This window comes from Lepisosteus oculatus, chromosome 22, assembly GCF_040954835.1.
Source record: "Lepisosteus oculatus isolate fLepOcu1 chromosome 22, fLepOcu1.hap2, whole genome shotgun sequence".
In the NCBI taxonomy this organism is placed as follows: domain Eukaryota; kingdom Metazoa; phylum Chordata; class Actinopteri; order Semionotiformes; family Lepisosteidae; genus Lepisosteus; species Lepisosteus oculatus.
Window position 1 is genome coordinate 7,550,706 of NC_090717.1, and position 25,263 is coordinate 7,575,968.

Genomic DNA, 25,263 nt, shown 5'->3' on the forward strand with positions numbered 1-25,263 from the left:
GCAGCTTCGGCTCGCTTAACAAGCCTTGCCCACTCCGCCGTACCTCCGACTTCCCCAGCGATTCGCGTTCCTGCTTTCCATTACACCCGCCGGCACAGCACGGACCGGTGAAATGGCGCCGCCTTCCGGCCATGTGTTGAAATACAATGGAAATAAAAAATGTTCTGATGTTTTTTTCTTAATTTCAGTTGCGGCTGGAAACGGGTGTTTTCCGGTGTACTGATCGAATTCATAATATTGCACGACCCGCACAAAATAAAAACAAAAAGCACAAAGTACTATTTAAGTCCTAAATGTTTTTAACAGTTATATGCCTTAATTCCGACTTTGAACAATATTTTAATTTGTAATTACATGAGAAGTGTATATTGTAATTTGTAATGACAATAATGGATAATTATTTTTAAAACGGATGCAATTACTTCCAATTTAACATTTTATGTAAACAATTCCCTGCAGTGCGTGTGTATTCAAACGAACACTACCGGGAGTGACGAATGGACTGCATAATGACAGTGATATGAATCTTCCTCCCCGGCACTGTCAAAATGTTTCCTTCGCTTTTTGCGGGGGCAGCGTATTGCGTATTATGGTACAGTATACACACCTTTTTTAAAAACTTTTCATGACCCAACACAACAGCTAGATGTTTTCCATTCGAACGACCTTTACTCTTAGTGAGTGCAGCCTGCACGCATAATTTCATTTTTTAAATCAGTTTATCCACAGTAACGCACGGAATCAATTGAGATGTTAAAAAATCCCAGGCTGAATTCCTCTAAACTACCTTGTTATATGCTGCATGTTACAGGATAGGTTTACTTTGGTACCAGTATGATTTTCTGTGCAGATCAGACTGGTTATATTGATGTGATTGTACTATTTTTTCTGGGTTTCATTTTAAGTCTGTACGGATACCCTGTTCTTTGTCGTCAGACTTGCACTCTGTAGCTTCCTCCTACCTATCACAGCCCTGGGTGATGTTTGATTAATGTCTGTTAATGGAGATGATGCCCATCTCCTGTCTGGGTGCAGCTGATGCTGACGCTACATAATGATACATCGTACTGGTATCTACAGTTTCATGTTATCCTCGTACAGTGCTTTTTAACTAGAAGAGCAAAAAGAAAGCGTATTGAAAATTTCATATCACTTCTTGTCTGGATTCATTTATGTAGAGGCGTGTACCAGAGGAGTGAAAATTCAGAAATTAAGAATCCTATTTAAAACATAGCATGCTGTACTCATTAGACTACTTAAAATGTTATTTCTATATTTCAATATTTATGAATACATTGTACTTTAACACTGAAGCAATTACAATTGATATTTGTTTTAAAATTTTTTATCAGAGATCCCAAAGATCAGGTACATTCTGGTCTATAAGTTTTCATTTACCTCTCCTCCACTATAGATTCCAATGACTATGTTAAAGAAGCAAGCCTTTGATTTAAATTGCCTTAAAACTTGCTTAATATTTAGTAATCAAGCTTCCAGCTCCTCTCAGTAGAAACTATTAAACAACATAGACTACAATGCAAAAATGTGTAGTAAATGAATTTAATGATGGAAAAAGATGTTACTTCAAAGCTATTATAGTAAACATTTCAAAACTGGCTGCAGTGTAATTTGTCGATTTCTTTATACACAGCACTCTGGTGTTTAACTGGCATCAGAAAAGTCACTGTAAACAATGTGAGATGGTTTATTTGGAGATGAAATCATGTAAACAAGCACACGATTGGCAGAAAGTGTACATGTATGATTATGCTTTTCCATCCAGGTTGAAAGAGGAATGTCATGGAATGTTTAAAAAAACATGTTTAACATCGTGCAGTCCAAAAACAACTTTCACAGACATTGATTATTGCTAATCCTGAACTAACAGTCCTGGACTTGCATAACCTGACAAATCAGGCTGTGAAGCTACACATAACTCCAATGACAAAAATATTTCATAAGAAAGTACTGAAAAAGAACTACTCCAGTCATGGAATCATGCACAATGCAGATTTCAGTTTCTCTAGCTTTGTAAACCATAAATTCCACCTGACAGAGAGCCTTGAACAGAAAAGGCTTTTGCTCTCATTTATGGAACAGTCATAAAACACTTTGTGAAAACAGCACCATGCTTCTCCTGTCTTACATATTTTTTTTAAATCGAAGCCTTACACGAACATACAAGTACAATTAACTTGTGGTGACATGGCAAGTATCAATGAACATTTAAAAAAAAAATTATATGTTTGTACAATGCAAGTTCACAGCTTTTAAAAACATTTCTTCAATAATGGAAGACTCGTATATTCCTAAATAAGCTAAATAACGTTTTAAAATGCACTGCAGCTTGATCATTATATCCACCCATTTAAATTAATCTGCAGATATAAAATATACATAATTAACTGGAACAAGGCATGTAAGCATATATAATACTATTTTTAAAGTGTCTAAAAAAGTAATGTTTATATAAATCCAGACATTTCTAAAAATATACCTTTTTAAACATTTTTTTCCCTGTAATAAAACCTAGAAAATATATGCTACAATATTAAAAGTAGAAAACAGTCTGTGCACATATACAATATGGTACATTGGAAAATCATGTTGAGTAGATTGACAAATAGCTGTGTTAATCTATATAGTGCAATTTGTACATCTATGTGACATTTCTATAAATTTGCTGAGGTCCGTAAAACATGGAACCTCTTCAAAGTCATACGGATTGAACCCAAGTCTCGATTGATCTTCTCCAGTCGATCTTCTAAGGCTTCCTGAAACACACAGAAGGCAGGAATGTGATTAGTAATTGTACTGCAACAAAAGCTCATTAGAAGTCTATTTTTTGCTTGTGAATGGCTCACGTAAAATTAAAGGGGGGTTTTTGAAAAGAGAAGGGAAAACTTGTTTAAAGGACAGGTGAAACAATATGATACTCAAAGTTAAGCGAAATTACGAGTAGTTTGGTTATATCTTTTCACATTTACAAGGAACTACAGAGTTTGAGGCAGCACGACAGGATAAGTTTAATATGACCCTTTTAACATTTGTTTCCCCACTTGATGATGTTCTCCCGAGACCTCAGTTAAAAGGGACTATAACCCATGTATATATAGAAATGTGTTAGCATGTGCCTACTTCATCTAATCTTGCCTGCAAGGTCACTCTCCCCCCTCCACCTGGTATGCGGCTCAGCGCAGCCTCGATCTGTTCAAATGAAAAATGAGCAGGGACAATTTTAGACGACTCAGCGAATCAACACAAACGAGAATGATGACGTGAGAAATTAAACCTAGACCTGCTTTACAGAACATTCTTCCTGTCTCTTTAAAGGAAAACAGCATTTTTAGAGCTGCAATACATTCGTAATTTAGAATATATTGGTTCAACATAAATCTAATAAAATACTGCATAGTGTTCGATTTACTTAGGAGACACACCAATCAAGGGTGACTCACAATAATATATAAAAATGTAGTTGTGCCTATAAAATATGCAGCAAGAGTTACTACAGACAATATACACTATGGATAATATGCCAGATCTAGCTAAGGGAAAAAGTTATTTCACTCCATCGTAACCAGAGATCAAACACTACAGAATCGCTTGTATATTTTCCATTTTAGACCATATTTTATTTTCAGCACTGTTAACTGAAGTTCGTATTTTATTCAAGCTGGTTGCCTGTTTCACTTCACTGAACTATTGAAGCCTGCTTCTGTCTCCCTGGGCTACTTTGCATTTTTAGCCATGTTAGGATGAGTTCAACATTAACTTTTTTTATAGCCCTACAAATAGTACACAGTCAAAAAACTACCTGATTTTCTCCATATGAAACACTCTCAGATCTGCATCATTTAGATTTCAGCTGTGTTTTGCCACTTTCTGCATTTCAGTACTTTTTCTGCATTCATCTGTTTATCTTTTTAAAAAGTGAATATCGTGAAATATATACTGTATTCCCATGTGATGTGTTTAGTTTGGTTAACAATAACTATAATCAATCCCATAGTTCAACTCCACTAACCTACGTTTGTTAATTAGAAATCCTTGAGGGGTATTTCCTGTGTAACAAAAGTTTCTTTGTTCTGTCCAGAGGAAACATACCATTACGTACTAGGCACAAGTGGTAGGCAGCTGAGCAGAAATGATTGGATTTGAATGTCTTGTACCTGCTGCTTCTCTCTCGTGAGCTCATCGAAGAGCCTCTCTGTCTCGGCCAGGGACTCCAGCCTGGCCTGGTAGGGGAGCTGCGTTTCGTAGGACGTCAGCAGTTCAGCCGCACGACCCTCCGAATCCTCTTCCCAGGTGGGCCGGCTGCTCACCGCGCCCTGCCTCACGGCCTGCAGTGCCGACTCTGTACGGCTATCAAGCCTGAGTCCAGAGTTACTTGAATGATGACTTACTATAAAAATATTGGCAGTCCATGACATGCATCAAAATCAAAAACCATGCTTGAAATAATGTTCTAATTCAAAAAAAGTCCCAGTCATGTTCATTCCTTTCAAATATTCTTTTTCAGTTGAACTTAAATGCACCTATATCCACCCCGCCCTCCCCAGTTCACAAACTGTCAATTAAATCAAACAGTTCTTGAGATCCTTAAGAACTGTTTTGCAGCATTATTGTATATTACAGAATAAATCTTCACTGAGCATATGTATATTTACCTTCTGCTTCCTGCGACATAAACTGAAGCCGTTTTCGTGGACTGTGAGATGGTGAAGCCGATACAAAACCCATTTCATTGAGGTGCACATCAAAGCTGAAGAACACAAGCAGAAGAAATGTGTTCATTAGAGCCATGTCCGTTACTGCACAGTATTTAAAACAATTCATTTAAACAATTCTACAGAGCCCAAAAATGGAAACTGATTAATTCCAATACGCCCTGTATTTTTTACATAAATCAAAACACATGAAAAATTATAAGTTTTACAGGTTACAGAACTAGCTTCTGTCACCTGAAACAGGTTGAACAGAAAATGTGGGTATAACGCTGCTCTCTAAAATTGCAAAAAGAGGTCAAAATCTCAGTTAACACCCACATCACGTTTAAGACAATTAAGACCATCATTTTCATTGTGGGAATGAAAATAAAAATAAGAGCCAATGTTGGGAATTGGTTTCCAACTGGAAAAGAGGAAAAGAGTGATAATAGAAAGGCAACTTAATATGAAAGAACTGATTATTTTGGGCTTCTTATTACCGAGTTTGAGAGTTCTCTTCCTTGCCAAGCAAGTGGTTGAACCCTGGCGAAAAGTTTTCTGTGGGGCATCTCTTTGGGCTGGACTTTGCTGAAAGTGGCGTTATCATTGTATCCCTCTTAGCTGTCAGAAAAAATAAAAGAGGAAGAAGAGGTCTTTTACTTTTGGATTTACTTTAGGATTTGATTCCTAAAAAAAGAGCTGTGATCTCTGAAGAGTTCAGAAATTTAAATGCAATCTTATACTTCTCACTGGCATTCTGTTTTACCAACACAGATCTCATACTCTATGTTTGAGATCTGACTCAAAACAACACAGGGCTTAGTGAGGCTCCTCACAGTTCTTGGGCAGTGGTCTCAGTTCTGAAACGTGCAGAGTGTCACCTGTGCAGGAGTGTTCCCTCTGTCCACATGGGTTGTCTCCTGGTGCTCCAGTTTCCTCCTAGCTCCCATAGCTAGCATGCTGGGTAAATCAACCGTGTCTCTAAATCATGTGCCTGCCCCGTGATCCTCCCATCCCTCCTTACACCCCATGTCCCCAGTACAGCCTACAAGAATAATGGTCATTTTGGGGGAATTGTGAAACACTTGTAATATTAAAATGTGAACTTGATAATATCCAGATGCACAATTTAAAAAAAAAAGGATAAACACTTACTTGGAGTGGAAACAGTGGTGGACTTTCTAGTGCACGGGGGCAGGGAGGAAGACCTGTGCCCAACGGGCGAGAGGCTTCTCTGTTTCTTCAGCACAGAGCTCCCTTTCTCCAAGGCTGACTCCCTGCTACACCCCTCAACAAAACTCACAGTTGGCCTGCGACTTCCGAACCCTGCAATCCACCGGCAGCAACACAGAAAGTTTTAACAGAACAGAAGCCTCCCAATCCCCACTGTTTTGTTCCAGAAACAGCAGGTGAATCCACTACTAGCTTCCATGCTCTAGAAGCTTTGTAACAGGGTTTTTAAGTAACATTATTCATACTGTGGGTGTTAACATTAAAGTGGTAGAGGCAATATTTCTTTTAGTATTTCTACTAAAATATTTTATGTTGTTTCCTTTAAGTGACATATTCATGCAAAGACTCAAAGAAACAATAAGAATAACAAAGCAGTCCAATTACTTGAGTTGCTGATATCTGATTTTCTCAAGGCCCGGCCCTCAGTGCCTTTGATGTCATCCAGCTCAATCAGAGCCTTCATTACCGGAGTCAAGGGGCTCTCTCTCTTCTGGGGTTCCCTAACCGGAGTCCCCTCTTTCTGTGCCGAGTCCTTCTCTGGAGGTGAATAACACCTGTAAAACCAGTAAGTGGAGACACCTTCCATTATACCATAGTACAAATAATGGTACCTGTATACTGGTCACCAGTAAGCTTCTCTCTGTACCAGGGTGTTTAATGATCTTTTCCAAACCTGTCTTTCAATGAAGCCTTCTAAAGGTTGAGTCTGATGTTTAAAAAAAGGGAATAAAATGCTAAAAATATTCTGAAGAACATGGAAGAAACCCAGTCAACACCTCTGCATGATCCAGCCAGGTTTTGATTCTATTTTCGGATATAATGTGTATGATCTTGTAAAGCATACAAAAAATAGGTCATGTGAAACCTAGCCTCAAAGGAAAATCCTGCCAAAGCAACAATCACATTTTTAAACTATTCAAGTCAGACTTATAATAAAGCTTAGGAGAAGAATGGGATAGCATGGATATGGGACCAGCATTAATTTGCAGCAACAATTAAACAGCGTATTTACCTGCTGCTGTCGAACACATCTTTCTCCAGAGGCCGGCCAGTGAAGATGGAATAGTCAGCACCAGGATTCAGCCATTTCCTTCTGCTGACATCCACTTCTGCTGAGGTTTTACTAGGGGAGTGGAGCACATCTGGATGGTGATATAGACTACAGAGAGAAAAAACAAGAGTGGAAATACAAGCTAATACAATAAATACATATAATAAGCTTTTGCCACATATTTGCAATAATATTGTTCCAATTAAAATCAGTAACATGATTGCGGTTCTTTGCATGAATGTTTGAGTAATAGCAAGCTTAAAGTCTATACTAGTCCAGAGACTATATACATATAACCATGAAAGAGTTGAAAATAATTAATCTCCATACCCAGCTCCTGAGGCCTGAGAATGGCTCTGTGCAGCATGACGTGTTTTGACAATATTTTCATGTTCAAGCTGTCTTATTTGTGCTTCAAGTTTCGAAACGATCCTAAATAAATCACAAGACACAGCATAAGATTGAATAAAAAAACATCTACATTTCAGAACCTGATGCTTCCAAGGCGGAAAAAAAACTTTGATGAAAAGCTCATTTAAACAAACATTTCCTAATTACCTCTTCAGTTCAGATATCTGTGCATTTGCATCAAAGAGCTTATTCTCAGTTGAGACCAACGTGTCCTAAAAAAAACAATCAGTTAGATGGAGTTGAACATAAACAAGTTCATTTAACAAGGTTTATTGGAAACACTTTTACCTTAACTCTTTCATGTTCTTTTCCTAAGGATTCATATTCCATAAGAAGCTGTAAAAAAAGTGTCACACATTAGACAAACACCACAGACTACAGGACAATATTAATTTTAGCTAGTTTTCCTGCATTGCAGTATTTCTTAAGGGAATTAAGTGAAGAGCAAAGAAATAGGTATCTCAGAACAAATATCTAAATATCTTCTATATATTCCACCCTTGTAATATCACAATGTTTAACTACTGGCACGCAATGTTTAACTATTGGCAACTGTTTGGTGCTGCATCTACCTGTGTGGTTTTAAAATAAACTGACAATAAGCCATACTTAAACATGACAATAAGCAGTGAAATGATTTTATACAGCACAAAGTTTGATTAAGGAGAATATATTACTTAAAAAAACAAAAAGTGACAACCAGTGTGTCGTTTGTCTCTTCTGAGGAACTCACATCCTGTAACATTTTGTGCTCCTTTTTCATTTGGACCTCCTTGTCATCTGACACCTTGTAGGCGTTTTGGAAAGCCTCCTCCAGATGTCTGACCCTGCCTTTCAGCTTGCTAACTGTGTTGTCCTTCTCCTTGTTACTGTTCTTCACCTCATCCAGGTGCTGCTGTAACACCTGCACAGTGGCGCTGGCCATGTCATACCGTTCTGGCCAGTCCACCTTGAAGAGACATTACAGAGTCAATGGCCATATCTGTTCTAAAGGCTTGTCCAACCCCATCAACTAAAAAAGGAATCGTTTAGAATGGATTAAAAACTGCACCAACGTACCAGCTGTTTCTCCAGCAGCCTGTTTTTGTTTTCCAGGTCTCTGATACAGCTGCTTGCCTCAGTGAGGGCTCTCTCAAGATGGTCACATCTGGCGTAGAGAAACGGACACAAGTGAAAACAACTTCAATCAGATGAATAAAAGGATGCTGCAGTAAATTTGTTATGATTCCAATTAAACATTCGCTGTAGAGTTGTACCTGAAGCTACAAACCCATACATGCAAGCTTTAATTGTCCAAAGAAAAATTATATAAAAACTTTTATGTCATTTTTTTCATACTTTGTGTATGGCATCTTAAATGTCTCTGCATGATCTTTTTAGCGGCATAAACTCCCATTTACCTCTCAAGAAGACTCCGATTGGTCTTTTCCAAGCCATCATAATTGGGAGGTCTACTGGCCGAATCTAGTTTCTGCTTTAAACTGTTAATCTCCGATTCATAATAGGCACGGAGATCAGCTATATGGCGCGAGTGCTTCTCCCTCAAGTTCTGCCTCACACTGCAGGTAGGGGACGAAAGACAAAACACCACTTATCAACATGATAGTGATCAACATAGTCAATTTCAATATATATATATAAACAACAAAGTCTACACCTACAGGGACAGAACCACAGGGTCGTCCAGCGAGGACAATGAAGCTGTCTTTTCGAGTGAACCTACAACGTGGCTGTTGCGCATAGCCGCTTGGGAATCCAAACTGGACCGAGGTGGGGGAGGAGAGCGTCGGGCTTCCTCTGCGGCGTGGAAGAGGCTGTAGCCTTGGGTTCCACTGCAGAAAAATGGATGCTGTCTGCTGGGATGCGACGCTTGGCAAGAGGTAGAGGGCAAGGTCCAGCTCGTGTTTGGCACAGAGGTCCTTTCTGAAGGGTATTTATGGTTTCCATTCACCTGGGCCGCTGAAAAGCTGCTGGCATTGGATGTGCAATCAGAGTCTGTATGGCTTTGAGATGGGGCTTCAGCCATCGAGTCCGGGCTGACTGGGCGAGCTCTGGCAGCTGAAGCTTTTGGATTTGCAGGAAACGACGGACTGCTGAACTGGGGGGATGAGGTGAAGCCAGTAATCCTGTCTGATGGTTTCATGTGAAGTGTCGGATCAAGGGTCAAAACCTAAAAGGGAATGGAAGGGTAAATGTTCCATGTAGCAGTCTTAAAACTTTGACAGATGTCTTACATGTGATTTTTTTACTGTGACTGATTAACTCAAACTTGTGCTGTCTGGCAAACAGATGTATTTTGCAGATCTTCACGAGGTTATAGTAAACATTCAGCAATTAATTTCACATTAGAAAATGTAATATTTAAGTGAACGAAAAGTAGTCGGATTGGCATCTAGTACCAACAGATTAAACCAGTTTGTTAAATCAAATTATATACACAACTTGTTGCCCCTTAAGGTTTTTAATGCTAATATGTACCCATGAATATGATTTTTTAGTAAAAACAAACAGCTGCATGAACAAAAATCACTTCCAATAAACCTTCCTGTTAGATAATTTGGTGAAGTATAGAACAAAAGGCTTGCTGGCACTTTACATCTTTCAGATGGAAGGTTGCGAGCACAACGCATCTTTTGCAGGATCTGGGAACCACATTACATTTACCTTCTCATTGAAGAAGGTGACTTGCTCTGTTCATTCTGGCTGATCTGTCCTTACCTGTGGAGCTGACCGATTCGAGCAAGAAGGAGAATCCCTGCCTTGAAGATTTTTATCCTCTCTCTGCCTGCTGTGGTAAATTTCCTTCAGGGAAACAGAGCGCCTTTGCTCATCTTTGGGCAGCTGCATGTTAAACAGACAGGTAAGCTCAAGTGTTACTAAAAAGAAAAAGTAGTCATTTTTAGGTCACAGAATACATTTTGCTCTGGTGGACAATATAAATGGCACTAATAATACATTACACAGAATATCATTTATCTATATGATGTAGCATATTTAGAATACAATTTTTTGGCTACCACCATACAAAAAAATATATTTCTGCCTTGGAGTCATGCAACAAGAGTAATAGGAGTATGATTCCACAAGCAACACAGCCCTGATGTTGAAGCCAAAACTTTGGCTTCTTTTAGGAAACTGCAGTACGAGATCAAGAATATCTAATAGTGACCGAATGGACTGAGATTTGAAATGTGTCATTTCTCATGTTCTTATAGACAGGAAAGAGCAGCTGCATGGGCAGCACTAACAGAAATTTCATACCAGATTCATTGATCCCTCTTGAAAGAACAGATAAGACCCATTGTCAATGCTGTCTGGCAAAGGATGATACAGTTCATTCTCATCCAGCTTCCAGTATGTAAGACCTGAAAGCAACCCACCATAAGCGGAAGCGTAATTAGTAAAATTATCATTTAAATAATCAAATCTCATTAGCCCAGAACAATGATTATTGGGCTATTTCCATCATATTAGAGACCTGCAGCTGGGGTAAACCTATCACACTCTGTACCACTTGTTTTAGCTGTAAGGTAACCTTTATTGATGGCTTTTTACCTGAAGCTTCAGATACCAGGGAGACTGGGCTGTCATTTCGCTTTCTCAGGTAGGACAAACGTGAGGACTGTGCTGCAGAGCTGGATCGAAACTGAAATAAAACACACATGCACCATGTTTTACAATAAATGTGTTTTAACTTCAGTTCAGAGCACCGAATTCTGCTCATTTTCCTCTTAATGTTGAAAATAAAGGAATAAAGGCTTTGTGATCCTTATCAGAGGCATTATCAACCTTTTGCACTGTAGATAAAGCGTAAAGAGATTGAAGGAACATCACAAGCAACTTCTTCCAACCCCCTAACATCATGCTTCAGTTCACATTATCACTTTAATCACTTTGTTGTCCGAGCTGATGCTTCTTCTGTCAAGATTAATTTAGTCTGTCGCCTTTTGGACTGAATAATGTCAGCAGAGGCGTTTCAGGGAGTTAGCAGTATTTTTACAGTCCACATAGAGTAATATTTTGTTTTTTTCCCTTCTGCAGAAACCAAAAAAATCAGTGTGATGCCTGTGAAAGCATAATTAACTACAATTAAAGCACTACAGCTTGAAATCTTAATGTTTGTCTGAAATAATAAGTGGACGACAGAAATTAAAAAATGTCCATGATCATCCATAAATGAGTCTACACTGTTTGTAAAGGGATAAATTCCAGCAGCTGGAGTATTGAGCAAGTGGGTTGTTTTCCTGCAGCCTCTTTCTCATTGTGATTTGCAGTGAGGAACAGGGAGTGATATATGCAGCCAATCAAAACAAATCTGCATGTTTTTGGAGGAAACCAGAACACCCAGTACCCATTCAATATGAGCAAATTCCACAAGGACAGAAGCTGGACCCGGAACAAGGGGTCAAACCCAGGACTTCAAAGCACAAGCACCAACCATCATACCATCCAGTTGACCAAGGGGTCAATCGTGACTCAGCAATAATTAAACATAAAAAATTAAGGATTTAAACTCTGGGCAAATTACTGTCCCGAAAGAGGGAGAAATATTTATATAAAATTGTATTTTTTCTCAAACAACCTTCCACCTGTACCCTGACATTAAGTCTAACTACAGAACCTTGATTTTTATATCTTGGCCACCAAAGGGGAGTGAATGGAACAGCCTGAAAATTAACAATGTAGATTCCACTAACCAGGGCATCTCGCATCATTCAGGAGTTGTCTAAGGTCCCATAAGAAATAAGAAAAAGGCAACGTGCCACGCTTACTTCGTCTCGGGCGTCTGTGTGTGCTTCCTGAATTCCAACTGAGCTTCGGTCCGACAGGTCTTCCAGCTGTTGATCCTGCACCGCCCGGCTCTTCTGTGTCCTCTGCTGCTGTTTCTGAGCCCAGGACGTCAATGGCTGACTGAAATGAACACCCCTTGGCAGGTGAACAAGATGAAAACACTGCAGGCTACTTCACTACTGCATGTGCAACATGGACTCTCGTACAATGGAAAACAAAACTAATCATCCTCTCTGATAAGGAAACGTATGTAAGTTTCAGAGGAATGGCAGGTCCTTTGTGGAAAGCAATGTATCCAGCTGCACACAATGGGTAAAAAATGTATTTTAATGAAGTGAACTGAGTTATGTAAAGCATTACATTTACCAATACAAAAGGGTAAACCAACTTTCAATCAATTCACAACCGAACAATTTTTGCTCTAAACGAAACTCTTCAGAAAGTGGTGACAGGATTTACTTAAACAAAATGTTGCAGACTGACGTCATTTTTAAATTGCTCAAGTACTCGCCTGTTGGCTTTGCTTTGATCAAGAGGAAGGATCGGGTCAGACTGCAAGCTTCCGCGGGTTTTTCCATCGAGCAGTCTCTCCCTTGATTCAGGCTGAGCGTTAGTTTCTTCAGAAGCAACTTCAGACTTGAGAGGATGTGACAGGTTTCCAGAGGGAGGAGGGTCTGGCCTTGCATTTTTCTCCCTAGAGGTGGTCTCTGTGCTGTTGGACTCCTCAGCTTTGTTTATGCTGTGTTCTGAGGCAGAAAGTGTCCCATAGCCACTGCTGAGCAACAAGGTAACCGCCGGGTCCTCTTGACGCTGTTGATGTCGGCCTCCCTGAACACGACCGGAAGGTACTGAGCTCGGCTCGTGGAGAACAAAGGACCTGGAATGACCACCATTCAGGATTCCAGACAAGGCAGAGTCCCCAGGCTTGTCATTAAGCAAGTCCTCTGCATTTTGGGTGGCGCTCTGTCTGTGCTGTAACTGGACTAAGGCCTTGATTTCATCCTGTATGAGCTGAACGACAAAGACAATTTAGAACTGTCACTTTGAATCACAACACTTTAAATTTTCTCAATGAATATAGCTTACCTGAATTTGACACTGGTACTGCTCCTGCTGGCCTAAAATCTGATCCTGGTACTGCTTCTCCACCAACTGAAACAGCTGAAGCCATCTGCCCTGTTTATGACAGACAAAAATTATTCTGACCTTAATAAATCATACATTAGTATTTGCAAGACTATGTAGTAGCTTTGCAGTAATGCATGCTTCTGTGCAGAAAATTCAACACTAATGCTTCATTTGAGTTCAAAACAGGAGCAGACGTGCATTTTGTTCTTTTGGGGCTTTATCGGTGTGGCGCAGCTGCGCACCACTTCAGAGGACATTGGCAGGAAAACAGTCCATTTCAATGTAAAAGCTGCCCTTAGAGAACGTACACAGACACTAATTTGGGAAATACAATAGAAGGACTGAATTTTTTTTTAATACAGTACCAATAGCTCTTGCAGGAAGATAAAAATAACAAAAACTGCTCTCCGATACTTTACACACAATTTATCCCAGAAAAATGCATTATTTGTAAGTTAAAACACAAATGCATTTTTACAAAATGAGAAGTGAAGGAATGTAAGTAACACAGCCAGAACATTACACAAAACCAGCTATTTTAATTGAAAACTGACAGACTTTTACAGAAACACAAATGTGAAACGGAATCACGACAGCACATCCTAACGCTCTGGGTTGTGTTAAAGCATTTCCAGTAACTGTTCTCGAAATGGACTTGTGCTGTTCATCACATTCTGTTCCACAGGGGAGCCATGAAAAACAGGTAAAAAGGCTGCAGATTTGCTGGCTAAGCATTAACAGGAAGTAAATGCGCTGGCATTCCTACACAAGCTGCATAGAGCAGAGGATAAGCCTCTGGATTCCCAGCTGGAACCCTGTTTGCTTGAGTGCCCCCCAGTGGACATTGCTATGGTACCCTCAAGTATTATATAAACCTGAAGAAGGACTAACATGCCTTCCAGTGTGGGAGCCACGTACTCCCAGCCTGCTCGTGTTAAAACTGGGATAAAGTCTGGACTCATGGACCTTTAGGACAGGGGTCCTCGATCCTAGTCCAGGAGGACCAATGTGTCTGCAGGTTTTCTAGGTCTCTTTTAAGCAGCAGCTGAAGGCCTGGGAAGAGTTGTTAAAAGTGGTCCAATTAAACCAGAAATAAGCCGATTCTGGTGAATAGGGTCCAGCTGGACTTAAAACCTACAGACACGTTGGTGCTTCAGGAGCCAGAATGTGTCCCCGCTTTAGGTTCGAGTAAGGACTTTTAATTTTTTTACAATATGCAGGTTTTTTAGTGCTGTGAAATGGTGCCTCAATCTTACCTCACAGTTCTTCCATATCTCAGGGTTGGCCTCTCCGCTGCTTTGGATCTCTTTGACGAGAGCTGTCAGAGTGTCAATGGGACTGGGGTTTATTGAAGGAAGAGTTCTTCCCGAGTTGAATCCTTCATCGACGCCGAGACATGGATTTCTGTAAGCCACAAAGAACTGAAATTAATTCCTGGTCAGACTTAAATTTCACAGGTGACTGGGAAGTACTACATTCAGATTCGGCCCTGCATGCTTTTAGGCTAACGTGAATTACTGACACGTCTAAGAGTGACTAGGTCACAATGCTACAATAAGTTTGTGCTTGTGCATATAAAATATGTACAATTCACACGTTTACGATTAAGTGTAATTGCAGAGTGCAACATGTGAGTTGTGCACTGTTTTCCCATCTAGTCTTACAAGTTATTTGCTATTTCCTCTTGGATACAGCCTATGGCCCTTGACCTTGTGACCTTGGCGGTTCCGCACTGAGGAACAAGTGTAGACCTGCTCTTGCTGCGCAGAGGAGCTGTGGGACCTCGGCTCTTCACTGACCCGGGGGTAGTCGGGAAGATCCCGCGCAACTTCCGGATGGAACCACCGGCAGCGTGCTCCTCTTCCGGCCCGGCCAGCCCCGGTGCAGCTTCCTCGGAGGACAGGATAGAGGCTTCGCTCTCTTTCCCCCTGCTGGTTTCGGCATTCTCGTGGCTCAGAGCAGCCGAAGTGGACACGTCTTCAGAAATGCTATCATCTGTGGACATCCTTAGGTTGCCTTGTTATATAAACCCATTGGATATCTGCATAACAAAACAGGAGAGAAGGAAGGTCACACATGAGAGGACGGCACCTGGCTCACTTAGCCCGCTGGGCTGCTGGAAGCTAACGGATCCCAGGATCTTGTTCAGCCATTTCTTGACGAAAGCCAGATATTGGATGGGAAACTTGCTCACTCACTACATGGTCACCCAATTATATAGAGAAGGTGTTCGGGCAGCAAACTAGATTGTGACAGTCATCCTAGGAACAAGGAATCGTTACAGCTTCAGACACAAGGGGAGGGTGCTTCCAAGCTGTCACGTCTTAGTGGAGTTTTTAACAGACGTTCAGGAGAGATGACAGCCATCGTGTTCTCCTTGTCAGAATGCATACTTCATCTTGATCTCTTGCTTCCATGAAGCCCCTCTCTTGCTTGTATTCCTCCAGTTGATCTCCGCCTGGTGCAACCCTCACTCCACACTGGGGTCCTCACTGCCTCAGACTGCGATCGAGTGGGTGAAGCAAAAACGTCTTATGCCTAATTTTTTAATAATCACACCTAGAAGGATTTACTTATGGGGTGCTGTTATTCCTGCAACAGAAACATACAGCAATGCATATAATTATTGAGATGTGCATAAAGTACAAAATCATGCTTTGTACTTCAAAGTTGAAACACTTGCTTTCTTTACTATATAGGACTTTGACCTGATGGACATTTTAAATCAGAAGTGGAGAAAAATGGTGGAACAAGGGTATAATAAGTAAGACTTGAGAAACCTCAACATATTTAAAACTAGCACAGGTATTTTTCATTTGTGTTGACATTATGATCAATATATATTGCAAAGACTGTAAATGAAAACCAGTAATATTGTAGCCTATCCACTGCTTTCTGTTCTATCATTCACACACTACATTAACATTTAAACATCACATGTTAATAAAATTAAAACATTTTCGACCATTAAACATCAGTGCATGCATTTAACAAGTTATCAGCATTGCAGTTGTATTAAGTAGGCGCCAGCATTCAATAAAACGTGTTTTAGTAAAATAAACTTTGACATATTTGAAGGTTGTAATCAGGAATATCACAATGTTAGGAAACATTATTCCGAAGACCAAAAACAATTGCTACAGTTAGCAGCACATCACACACTGCTGACGTTTTTTACCACTGACGACCGCGTATCTTACGTGTCGCCCCTTGTTAGTTCTTAAAAAAGTTCCGTTCAAAGACGTTCAAAATGATTTCTAAAACCGACAAGGAACTGCAGATCCCAACACCCCACCATCCCAGTCTCCCGTCTAATTGTTTCTTAAAAATGATAATTTTTTCAAGAAAATAAAGACATGTCCGGCAAGTGTCACCCTGTGTTTCTGTTCTGAGCTGTAATCCTGATAACGTCCCGCAGCAGCAGCGAGCATCTAGACTGTTGACAAAATGTTTAAACTCTCCATGCAACGAGATTAGGGGGCTGGTGGTGGTTGTTGGTTTTTTTCTTGAACGCTGACTGCATCACAGCGCATCGGATTGACCAAATAAGCGGATGTTCTCCATTTCTGAAATAATTCCGAAAGCCGGCGTTCATTTATTTTCATTTCATCGGCCACCGCATCAACACCCATCGTCTACCTCGAACTGAAACCCGAGGCATTTATTATTATTATTATTATTATTATTATTATTATTATTATTATTATTATTTGAGTCAAAAACGGACCAACTTTTCAATGCGTTCGGGAAAACACCCCCCCTTTGACTAGAACAGATGTGGAAAAAAAACAAACAAACGCAGTTGTTTCGATACGTTACATAAAAAATGGACCGACAGTGCGGCTATGTTGAAAAAGTCTTGCTACCTAGACTGCCGGAGCTCGCCGTTCAGTGCGGACTAAATTTATCAAATTGTGTTGATATCTACACCGCTATATCTCGGAATGCCCCGAGACAAACACTGTTGTGAAAGTCATACGAGTGTTCTCTTTCATTTTTGATCACGACATTTAGAAGAAAAATGGATTTAAAAAAAAAACGTTTTTACGCCTGATTTACCTGCCAGCCTGTCCCATATTTGTATTTGTAGCGTAAGCCCGCGAGACACCGATCTTGCGCCTCTCTCTCCGAGCGCCAGTCAACGGCGGTTCCTCCCTCCTTCCTCCATCCCGCCCACACCTAGGAGGATGGCGCTCCCATTGGCTGAGTCATTTCAAAAACGAGGGAGTCGATTGGCTAGAAAGATGCCCTTACCTGATTCCCTCTCTGTGTTTCGGACGCTGCGATTGGCCGCGGCAGTACGCCCATGCGCAATGTGGAGTCGCCACAGCAACGAGAAAGAGGAAGAGAAGAGCTTGTTGATCCCTGGGAGGTGAGGGGTTAGGGTAGGGCTTGTGGTGTGGGGAAGCGCGAACCTGTTCTAACGGATCAAACCCAGAGAAATGGCCTCAAGAAACCCGAGTGAACCATTTCTTTAAAACTGCCGCAGTGATCTTTAATCTGCTGAATTTATAGTGGTGCTTTTACAAAAGCCCCGATCCATCTATGTAGCTTGATTTACACAACCTTATGTGTAAAGTTGATTGACTTGAGGGGCTGTGCGGTGGGGTGAAATTATTTTGTTTCTGCCAATACCTTTGTTACGTCATTTGTGTAGCACATCGTTCCTGGCAATTATGATGCAACCTGATTTATTTTTGTAATTATTAACTCAGGATAGCAATAACGTTACCCCCGTGTGTGTAATGTCAAACAAAGCCAAAGACATTCTCTTTTAAAACTACCCCATTGAGGATTCCAAAACAAGGTTTCTTTTTCAATCAAATGCCCTGATGTAATAAATTACCTGCAAAGGAAACTAGTTGCAAGCCTGTGAATCTAGATCTTTAATTGACAGGACGTCCCGAGAGGAAGACGTCCACCTTGATGTCGGCTCTGCTGTGTCGCCTGGTGTCCGGTCTGTCCGGGACGTGGCTGCTGTTTCCACGCAAGCCGCTGGCGTGGTCGTCTATTTCCAGCGCCGGGAAAAAAGTCTGTCTGAACCTCCCGGTCGTCAACGAAGACGAGCTGGAGGAGCAGTTTGTAAGGGGCCACGGTCCTGGGGGACAGGCTACCAATAAAACCAGTAACTGCGTGGTGCTGAAGCACGTCCCGTCTGGTATCGTGGTGAAGGTAATTTAAAACATCCGATCACTGCTACTCTTTGAGTTCGTCATATAAAGAATACTTTATATTCACGAAGCACAGATTACGTTCTCTTTTCCACTCACCATAAAAAAGCCAAATTGGCAAAGATTATATAACCTATTTGTTGGCCATTCAGAATGACTTTCCTGTGTTTCAGAGGTTCCTGCAAAATAGCTTTGTAAATACCAGTTTAGTAAAATATTATTGCAAATCATAGTCCCCATACACCCAGAAAATGCTCCAGAGCTGAACTATGATAGTTTATTTCTTTTTATTGTACTCTGCAGCATGGGAATAACCTCTGCTTATTCAGTAATTGGTGCCAGTGGTTTGCAAAACTAGTCAGAGGCTGCCAGGAATCTGAATTTAATCTTGGCATTAAAGGTTTCAATAGCTCCATCATAGACATTTTAAATATCCTTTTGGCCATTGCGGTTTCAGAGGGGAGTACACATCCTTAAAAGACAAGCAAGAGATACTGAAGAACAATTGCAAGGTTTTGGGTGGTGACTGAGATAATGAGGTTGACCGACTGTCTCCAGTGCCCTTTCAACTACCAGGATAGAAAACGTGGAAGCTTGATGATTTGGTGAGATATAGACCTGTAACACAACTATAACACAATGAAATGTGTTTCAGTGGTTACTGTTTGTTTTTAGATCATGATTCTCAATTCTTAGCCTATAAGGATATAGGACTGTGTGAAGCCCAATGATGAGAGCATACATGGAAATTGGGACTGAAAACAAGTGTGGTTTCCTAGCACAAAGGATTTGAAAGCTTTGATTTAGCCTCAGATCACAAGTAGATTCCCTGGGGTCCCTCACAGGAAGGCTAGATGGGATTTCTGGGTCTGGAAGCTACTGGCAATCAAAGCTTTGCCGGATGGCCTCCTCTTGTTTCCCTCGCCCATCTTGTGTTTTGAGTAAGCGGCAGGAACCTGTGTGTTTGGACTGCAGTGTCACCAGACCCGGTCGGTAGAGGTCAACAGGAAGCGAGCTCGCGAGATCCTGCAGGAGAAGCTCGACGTCTTCTACAGAGGAGCAGACGGGGAGGTCCTGCAGCAGAAGAAGGAGACCGAGCGGAAGAAGCAGGAGAAAAGGAGGAAGGCAAAGGACACTTTGGAAAAGAAGAAACAGTTCAAGGAAAGTCTACTGACAGACTTAAAAGGAGAAGAGACTGGGACATGATTTCAGTGACATTTGAAGACTTAACTCTGTGATGCAGTTCAGTGCCTCTTTCCAAGTGTTTTATTTTCTTGCTTGATAAATTAAATGGATTTTTTTCTCTTAAACACATTTCAGGCAGTTACTTTACATTAGAACAGTTTCAGACAAAGGGCTTTTGAACTTTCTAGCCAGTTTAGTTGCATGAATATCACCTCATCCAGCTGGTTCTTGACAGAAGCCAGGGTATAGGCTTCAACAGCATCGCTGGGTGGCCTGTTCCACATTCCCACCACCCTTTGTGCAAAAAAGTGTTTCCTGTTCCCAGTTGTAAATTCATTTCACACAGTTTCCAGTGTGAAGAGGAACCACCTTCTGACCATGAAGGTTTCCTCAGCTGAATGATATCTTATGTCTGTTTAGATACAGAATTGCAGTTGTGCAATGGTACCCTACAGAAATGAATCTCTCAACACAGCAGGTCTTAATGAAAATAAGTTTTATTACACTGAGTAATAAATACATACAAAGATGCAAATAATGGCTTTATTACAATAGTTTATCCAAATCCGGTGTGTGGTGTATTTGGCACTATCCTTTTCTCAGTCTCCTAAGTATTAGTGTGTTAAAAATATTGAATCTTAGGCCCTATTCCATCTTAAAATGTCCCTTGCTACAGTCTAAATCTGTACAAGCCATGCAGTTTTAAATTTTAATTGGGAGCACTTGCTACCATGCATGCAAAGTCATCAGATTTTTATTTATTTTTTTTATTTTTTTTTATATATAAGCAGTCAAGAAAGAATCAGAAATCCCCCTATGGAAAAAAAAAGAATAAAGAACCCTTGAAGAGGTTCATGTCAAGTATAGTTTTATATACTGGTCTTTTAGCTTTCGTTTCTGCATTCTTCAGGCCAGACGTCAAAAGTTTTTTATTATTATTATTATTTGGAAAGCTATCTGGCTTTCCTGGAAAGCTATCTGGCTTTCCTGAAAAGAGAATGATTAGAAGGCAGGGTTGCGAGATGCTGTTCAGGGTTTCTGTGTGAAAGCATTGTTCCCGTGGTTAGGACCTGGCGTTTCTCTCCGTTTCCGCCAAGCACTCGCGTACCAGTCCTCTAGCGTGAATGATCCCTTGGAAAAGAAAGAAAAACAACACGTCATCATTCTCGCTCGCTCAAGGGCCCCTGCCATCATGTCACTATACTGTACACCACCGACAGGCCGAGGGACTGAATCTCTCTAGCCTTGAACAGAGAGGGCGACTAGGGGACCCCGTAAGAAAGCATATGAAATGCTTGAGGACACTGCCACAGTCCACCCCAGCAGACTTTTTCAGAGAGAACTGGAGAACTGCAACGTGAACCAGAGGACACAAGGGCAAACTAAGTGAAAATGAGTTTTAAACTTTACAAAAAGGTTGGTGGGGGTATGGAACAAGCTGGATGAGCTGGAACAATTACCTACTAACTATCAAAACAGGCAACATCTTCTGAACGGCCTCCCCTCGCTTGTATCCACTCTTATGTTTTAAGAGCCTGGGAAAATATTGGACTTGAGCCTTGGGTGGTTCTCTCCATCTCCACTTTGTGTAGTGGCTGCAGTAGTCAGAAGTTTGCATGCGACTACAGATCACCTGTTTATATTTACACAGTAAGATGCATCCCGGAAGATGAATGCTGTTTTGTATCGGGATTAAAACCTGCTGAAAACGGAGCCAAAGTACACTGTGATGTAGTTGGCTGATTAAGGTATAATAGATTCAATGACTCACTTAAACAAAACTAATTACCTCGTTTTAGTCTCTCCATGGCACTTTTACTCCCAGCATACGTCGGTCTGATTTCTTTGCCCAGCTCTTCGATGATGGCTAGGAGTTCTGCATATTTACTTTGAGGCACTTGATTTCCGCTGGTCCCCTGCAAGAGGAGAACAGTTCCTGGGCTGAGTCCTCTTAGAAAGGGCAATTCACTGACCACACAGAGGGCATCTGCAAGGGACTGGCAACATCTGTGCCCACGGAGAGCGAACGGAATTGCTCACCAGCCTCTCTTGGCACGACCTCCGCCTCAGTTAGACTAACCACCAGGTGGTTTGATCGAGCTAAAATTACCTGTGAAAATCCCAAGGATGGCAGCCCGTAGTCATTCACCAGTGGCCGGTAAGACTGCAGTGTGGCTAAGCTCGTGGAAGGAGAGTGGACATTCCCGACTGGAGGAAAAGAGACGGACAATGAGGTCAAAAGGAATCGTTTCTCATTTCTGAAGCTCCTCCACACACCCCAGACCCACCCCCCGAAACACAGAAGAACAACTCCAGCCAGGGCACGTTGTGTTGTACTTGATTTACATTCGCTGCTGCTTGCAGATGTGAACGCTCTAAACTGTACTGTGTTACATTTCGCAAGGCAAAATCGTGACAGTTTCAATTGTCAATGCTACTCGTAAGACTTCATTAGAATTCAAATTATATGTAATCTCTTAATTATATTTTAAAGTGAGATAGCCTCTGTATATTTGCTGCGTCGCACCGCGGGGTAATTGGTGGCACATACAATTCAGAAACAATTGTATGTGCGTACTGGCGTAGCTTCTGAGAATTTTGGACACTTATCATTATTATTTAGAATTTAGAAAAACACATTTCAGAGGTGCGAGTAGGTAGCTGCGTCAGGTTTATTCCGTGCTGAAAAGAGAAGAAATGAAACACAACGTTTCGGCTGGTATTCCGTATTTCAGAGGTGATTTTTTTTTAGGCAATTGAGTCTCTCTCGGTCACCTACACTACAGGCATTCAATTCATGTAAGCCTTCCGTGCAGTAAGCCATTTTGAACGCTAGGTGTCCCCAGAGCGTAAAAAAAGAACATTCCTGATCCAGATCAATCATCGGCCCTGGGGAGACAATCATGGAGGATACCGAACGGGCTGATTTAAGAAGCCAAAGTGATACATTTTTTATAACACTCTTCCAGCATCCGTGCGAACAAAAGCGGGTATCGGCTACCGCAAACCCGGTCCCCAGCGAAGAGTTAACCTCCGTTTCTCTACTTTGCGGATGCGGAAAAAAAAAAGCTTTTATGATTAGTAATAATGGCGGATATGAATCAGCTCTCAGGATCTGACCCTATATATATAACTGGACAAAAACTACAGACACGGGCTTTCCCCAGGTATTCATTATAACAGCGGATTTTGCATCTAATAAAACAGTGATTCAGTGGAGAATTCGCGGATATTTCAGCCTTACCTTGGTTCACGGAAGTCCCAGGAATGTGCGGGTGGAGGTTGGGTTTGTAAGACATTCCCAGAGACATTATAAATTAAAGAAATAAAAATGTCCTGAAATTCACTGAAGCGTCTCTGTCTCTCTCAGACACTTTTTGTTTACAGCAGCCGCACCGGCAAATATGGCCGTCACTTTATATTGACACCCACAATGCAATCTATCATCACAATGGGAAATTTATGGCAATTTGACCAAAAGCGAGGAGGTCAGACCCAAAACTCATATGGAAACGCCGCGGCGATTAAAATTCGGTTTTGAAAAGAGATTTCATATTTTTGAGGTCGTAATCTATTTTAAAACAACGCTTTTTAAAAAACATTATTTGCCGAACCCTGGCTTTTTTTTTATCAGGTTACTGACCACGTCAAACTTTGAAACTTTTATTTTTGCTTTAATCGGGCTCGTAGCAACTCTTACGATAACGGATGGGTTATCTTCGTCAGCTATACTTCAAATTAAAGTTTTAAACTTTCTAAAAAAAAAATTCAATCACAGGTTTTAGGAAGAACCCCATCGTATTTTTTTAGATGTATTTTTAATTTAAAAAACTAAGGGGACGAGGTGTTTTTTTTTTATTCATCAACGTGCAACAATAACTTTTTGATATTTTAATAATTGCAATTACTTTTAAAGCAAGGAAGAAAAATGCGTTCCCGCCGCCTCACATAGATTTAGAGAACATACTGTAAATACTTTAGTCGTAATATTTTACCACCTAGATCGAGAATGCATGGTAGGAAAGGGTTGCGATAATTACAATAATTTCCTTTTCCAGACAAAAATGATTAAATGTTTGTCTGGAAGCGGTAGTTAAAAACAACAAGGTGGTCTATTTTCCCGCATATTTTGCTTAACGTACCCAATACGTTTAGAAAATAAGCGGTTTACTTAGCTCATACAATGTATGAGTTTATATAAGATGCATATAAAAATCTAAAAAGCACGAGGCAGCCATAGGAACTTCTAAGTCTGACAATGGGGACGCGTGCCATTCTTAACCTCTTCCTATCGTGTAACACGCTCCCCTCCCCCGCCCACGTTTCGCACCCCACGACATGAGCGAAGTGAATGCTAATTTTTTCCATGGGTAGCAGGAGTGACGTATGGCGCGAGTTCGTGAATGCCTAGCACTGTACTTTGTCTGCCTATTGTCGAGACGCATGTTCCACCGTTTTCCGTGCTCCGCACCTAACTGGGGGGTGTGAGAATGGGGGGATTGTGGGCTCATCTTCAAAATTAAACAGCCTCCTGGCCAGATTTTTTACAAAAGCATTCTCTCTTCACCACCCAAACTGCCGGAGCCTGTCCACAAGCCTGGTTTATACACGGCCACGATTTGCTATTGTCATGCACAATAGGATGGCCATCAGCTGAAAATAACCCATTGACTGTGTGAAGCAACAGGAGAAATAGTCAACTATAGAGTCAAATATAATGTACATTCAAGTGTTAATTTTAGGAATGGCCTGGTATGGAACAATGAGAGCACATTATAGTTAGGATTATCAGGCAAATACCAGGTTTTACCAAGGAATCTAAAACTTGATAAAAATAAAATTTATTTGGTACATAGACCTTAAGATTATTATTTTTGTGTAAACTGCATAAAGTATAACTGAACTCAAATGTAGATCCATTTACTTTTTTACATAAAACAGGATTTTGCAGTAGGACTAAAGCAAAAAGTGTTTAAATCTCTGTGCAACAGAAATCCCAAACCAAGAAGGTTTGGCTTTTGGCTCTTGAAAAACACTCCATGAGGTGATTCCTAGTGGAAGAGATCCCCAACCAATAGTCCTGAGCAATATGCTGTAGATCCTTCTCCAACAAAATATAATTACAATTTAATCCTTATGTGGTCATATACATTATGCAATAGAAACAATCAGATTCCATAATCAATCACAATCAAGCCTGGAAAAAGAATGTGTAGCTTTCATTGATTAATCTCATCAGGTAATCAGCATGCAGCAAACTGCATCTCATCTTCCTATAGTCTTTGATTATTTTCTTAGTTCTCAGCAGACAAATTAAAAATAACCCATTTGCTTGCAGTCAGAAGTTGCTGAACCTGAGCCCTCCATTGAAGTACAGAAGAAAACATTATACCTTTTTAGAAATAAAGAGTAGAAACAAAAATAAAAAAAACTAACCTGCCTCATTCAGCAAATTGCTCTAAAAAACACTTGACTAATCATGCCATTTGTATGAGGTACAAAATGTTCTTTAAAAAAAATCAAGCTTGCTCTAAAACATTCTGGTCATGTCCATTGAAAACCATCATGAGGAAAATTAATCTGA

At 40.7% G+C, this 25,263-nt stretch overlaps 3 protein-coding genes across 9 annotated transcripts; 1 reads left to right on the plus strand and 2 right to left on the minus strand.

Moving 5' to 3' along the window:
* Positions 1-1,546: 1,546 nt before the first annotated feature.
* LOC102686034 (M-phase phosphoprotein 9) lies at positions 1,547-17,895 on the minus strand. 7 transcript variants are annotated; one of them, XM_015366369.2, is made up of 26 exons: positions 17,578-17,895; positions 17,383-17,502; positions 15,717-15,915; positions 15,123-15,364; positions 14,580-14,727; positions 13,282-13,371; positions 12,707-13,206; positions 12,177-12,315; positions 10,960-11,050; positions 10,666-10,769; positions 10,123-10,245; positions 9,066-9,574; positions 8,805-8,963; positions 8,464-8,551; positions 8,138-8,353; positions 7,693-7,740; positions 7,552-7,616; positions 7,324-7,425; positions 6,955-7,101; positions 6,327-6,496; positions 5,865-6,035; positions 5,210-5,330; positions 4,671-4,765; positions 4,173-4,405; positions 3,139-3,207; positions 1,547-2,774 (listed from the first exon to the last, which is right to left on the minus strand). In XM_015366369.2, exons 4-26 carry the CDS (start codon positions 15,326-15,328, stop codon positions 2,673-2,675), a joined length of 3,696 nt encoding a protein of 1,231 aa, XP_015221855.2. In that variant the 5' UTR covers positions 15,329-15,364; positions 15,717-15,915; positions 17,383-17,502; positions 17,578-17,895; the 3' UTR covers positions 1,547-2,672. The 7 variants fall into 7 exon arrangements, with proteins under 7 accessions (XP_015221855.2, XP_069038174.1, XP_069038180.1 ...); XM_069182073.1 differs by lacking the exon at positions 17,383-17,502; XM_069182079.1 differs by lacking the exon at positions 17,578-17,895 and having other exon boundaries at positions 3,154-3,207; positions 17,383-17,558.
* On the plus strand, positions 17,624-19,804 carry mtrfr (mitochondrial translation release factor in rescue). Its single transcript, XM_006640379.3, has 3 exons — positions 17,624-17,695; positions 18,221-18,495; positions 19,470-19,804. The coding sequence occupies exons 2-3, from the start codon at positions 18,250-18,252 to the stop codon at positions 19,698-19,700; spliced, it is 477 nt and encodes a 158-aa protein (XP_006640442.1). The 5' UTR covers positions 17,624-17,695; positions 18,221-18,249; the 3' UTR covers positions 19,701-19,804.
* Positions 19,805-20,160: 356 nt separating this feature from the next.
* Positions 20,161-23,108, minus strand: LOC102691966 (cyclin-dependent kinase 2-associated protein 1). The gene is made up of 4 exons (XM_006640233.3): positions 22,924-23,108; positions 21,790-21,887; positions 21,469-21,595; positions 20,161-20,810 (listed from the first exon to the last, which is right to left on the minus strand). Exons 1-4 carry the CDS (start codon positions 22,988-22,990, stop codon positions 20,743-20,745), a joined length of 360 nt encoding a protein of 119 aa, XP_006640296.1. The 5' UTR covers positions 22,991-23,108; the 3' UTR covers positions 20,161-20,742.
* Positions 23,109-25,263: the final 2,155 nt, after the last annotated feature.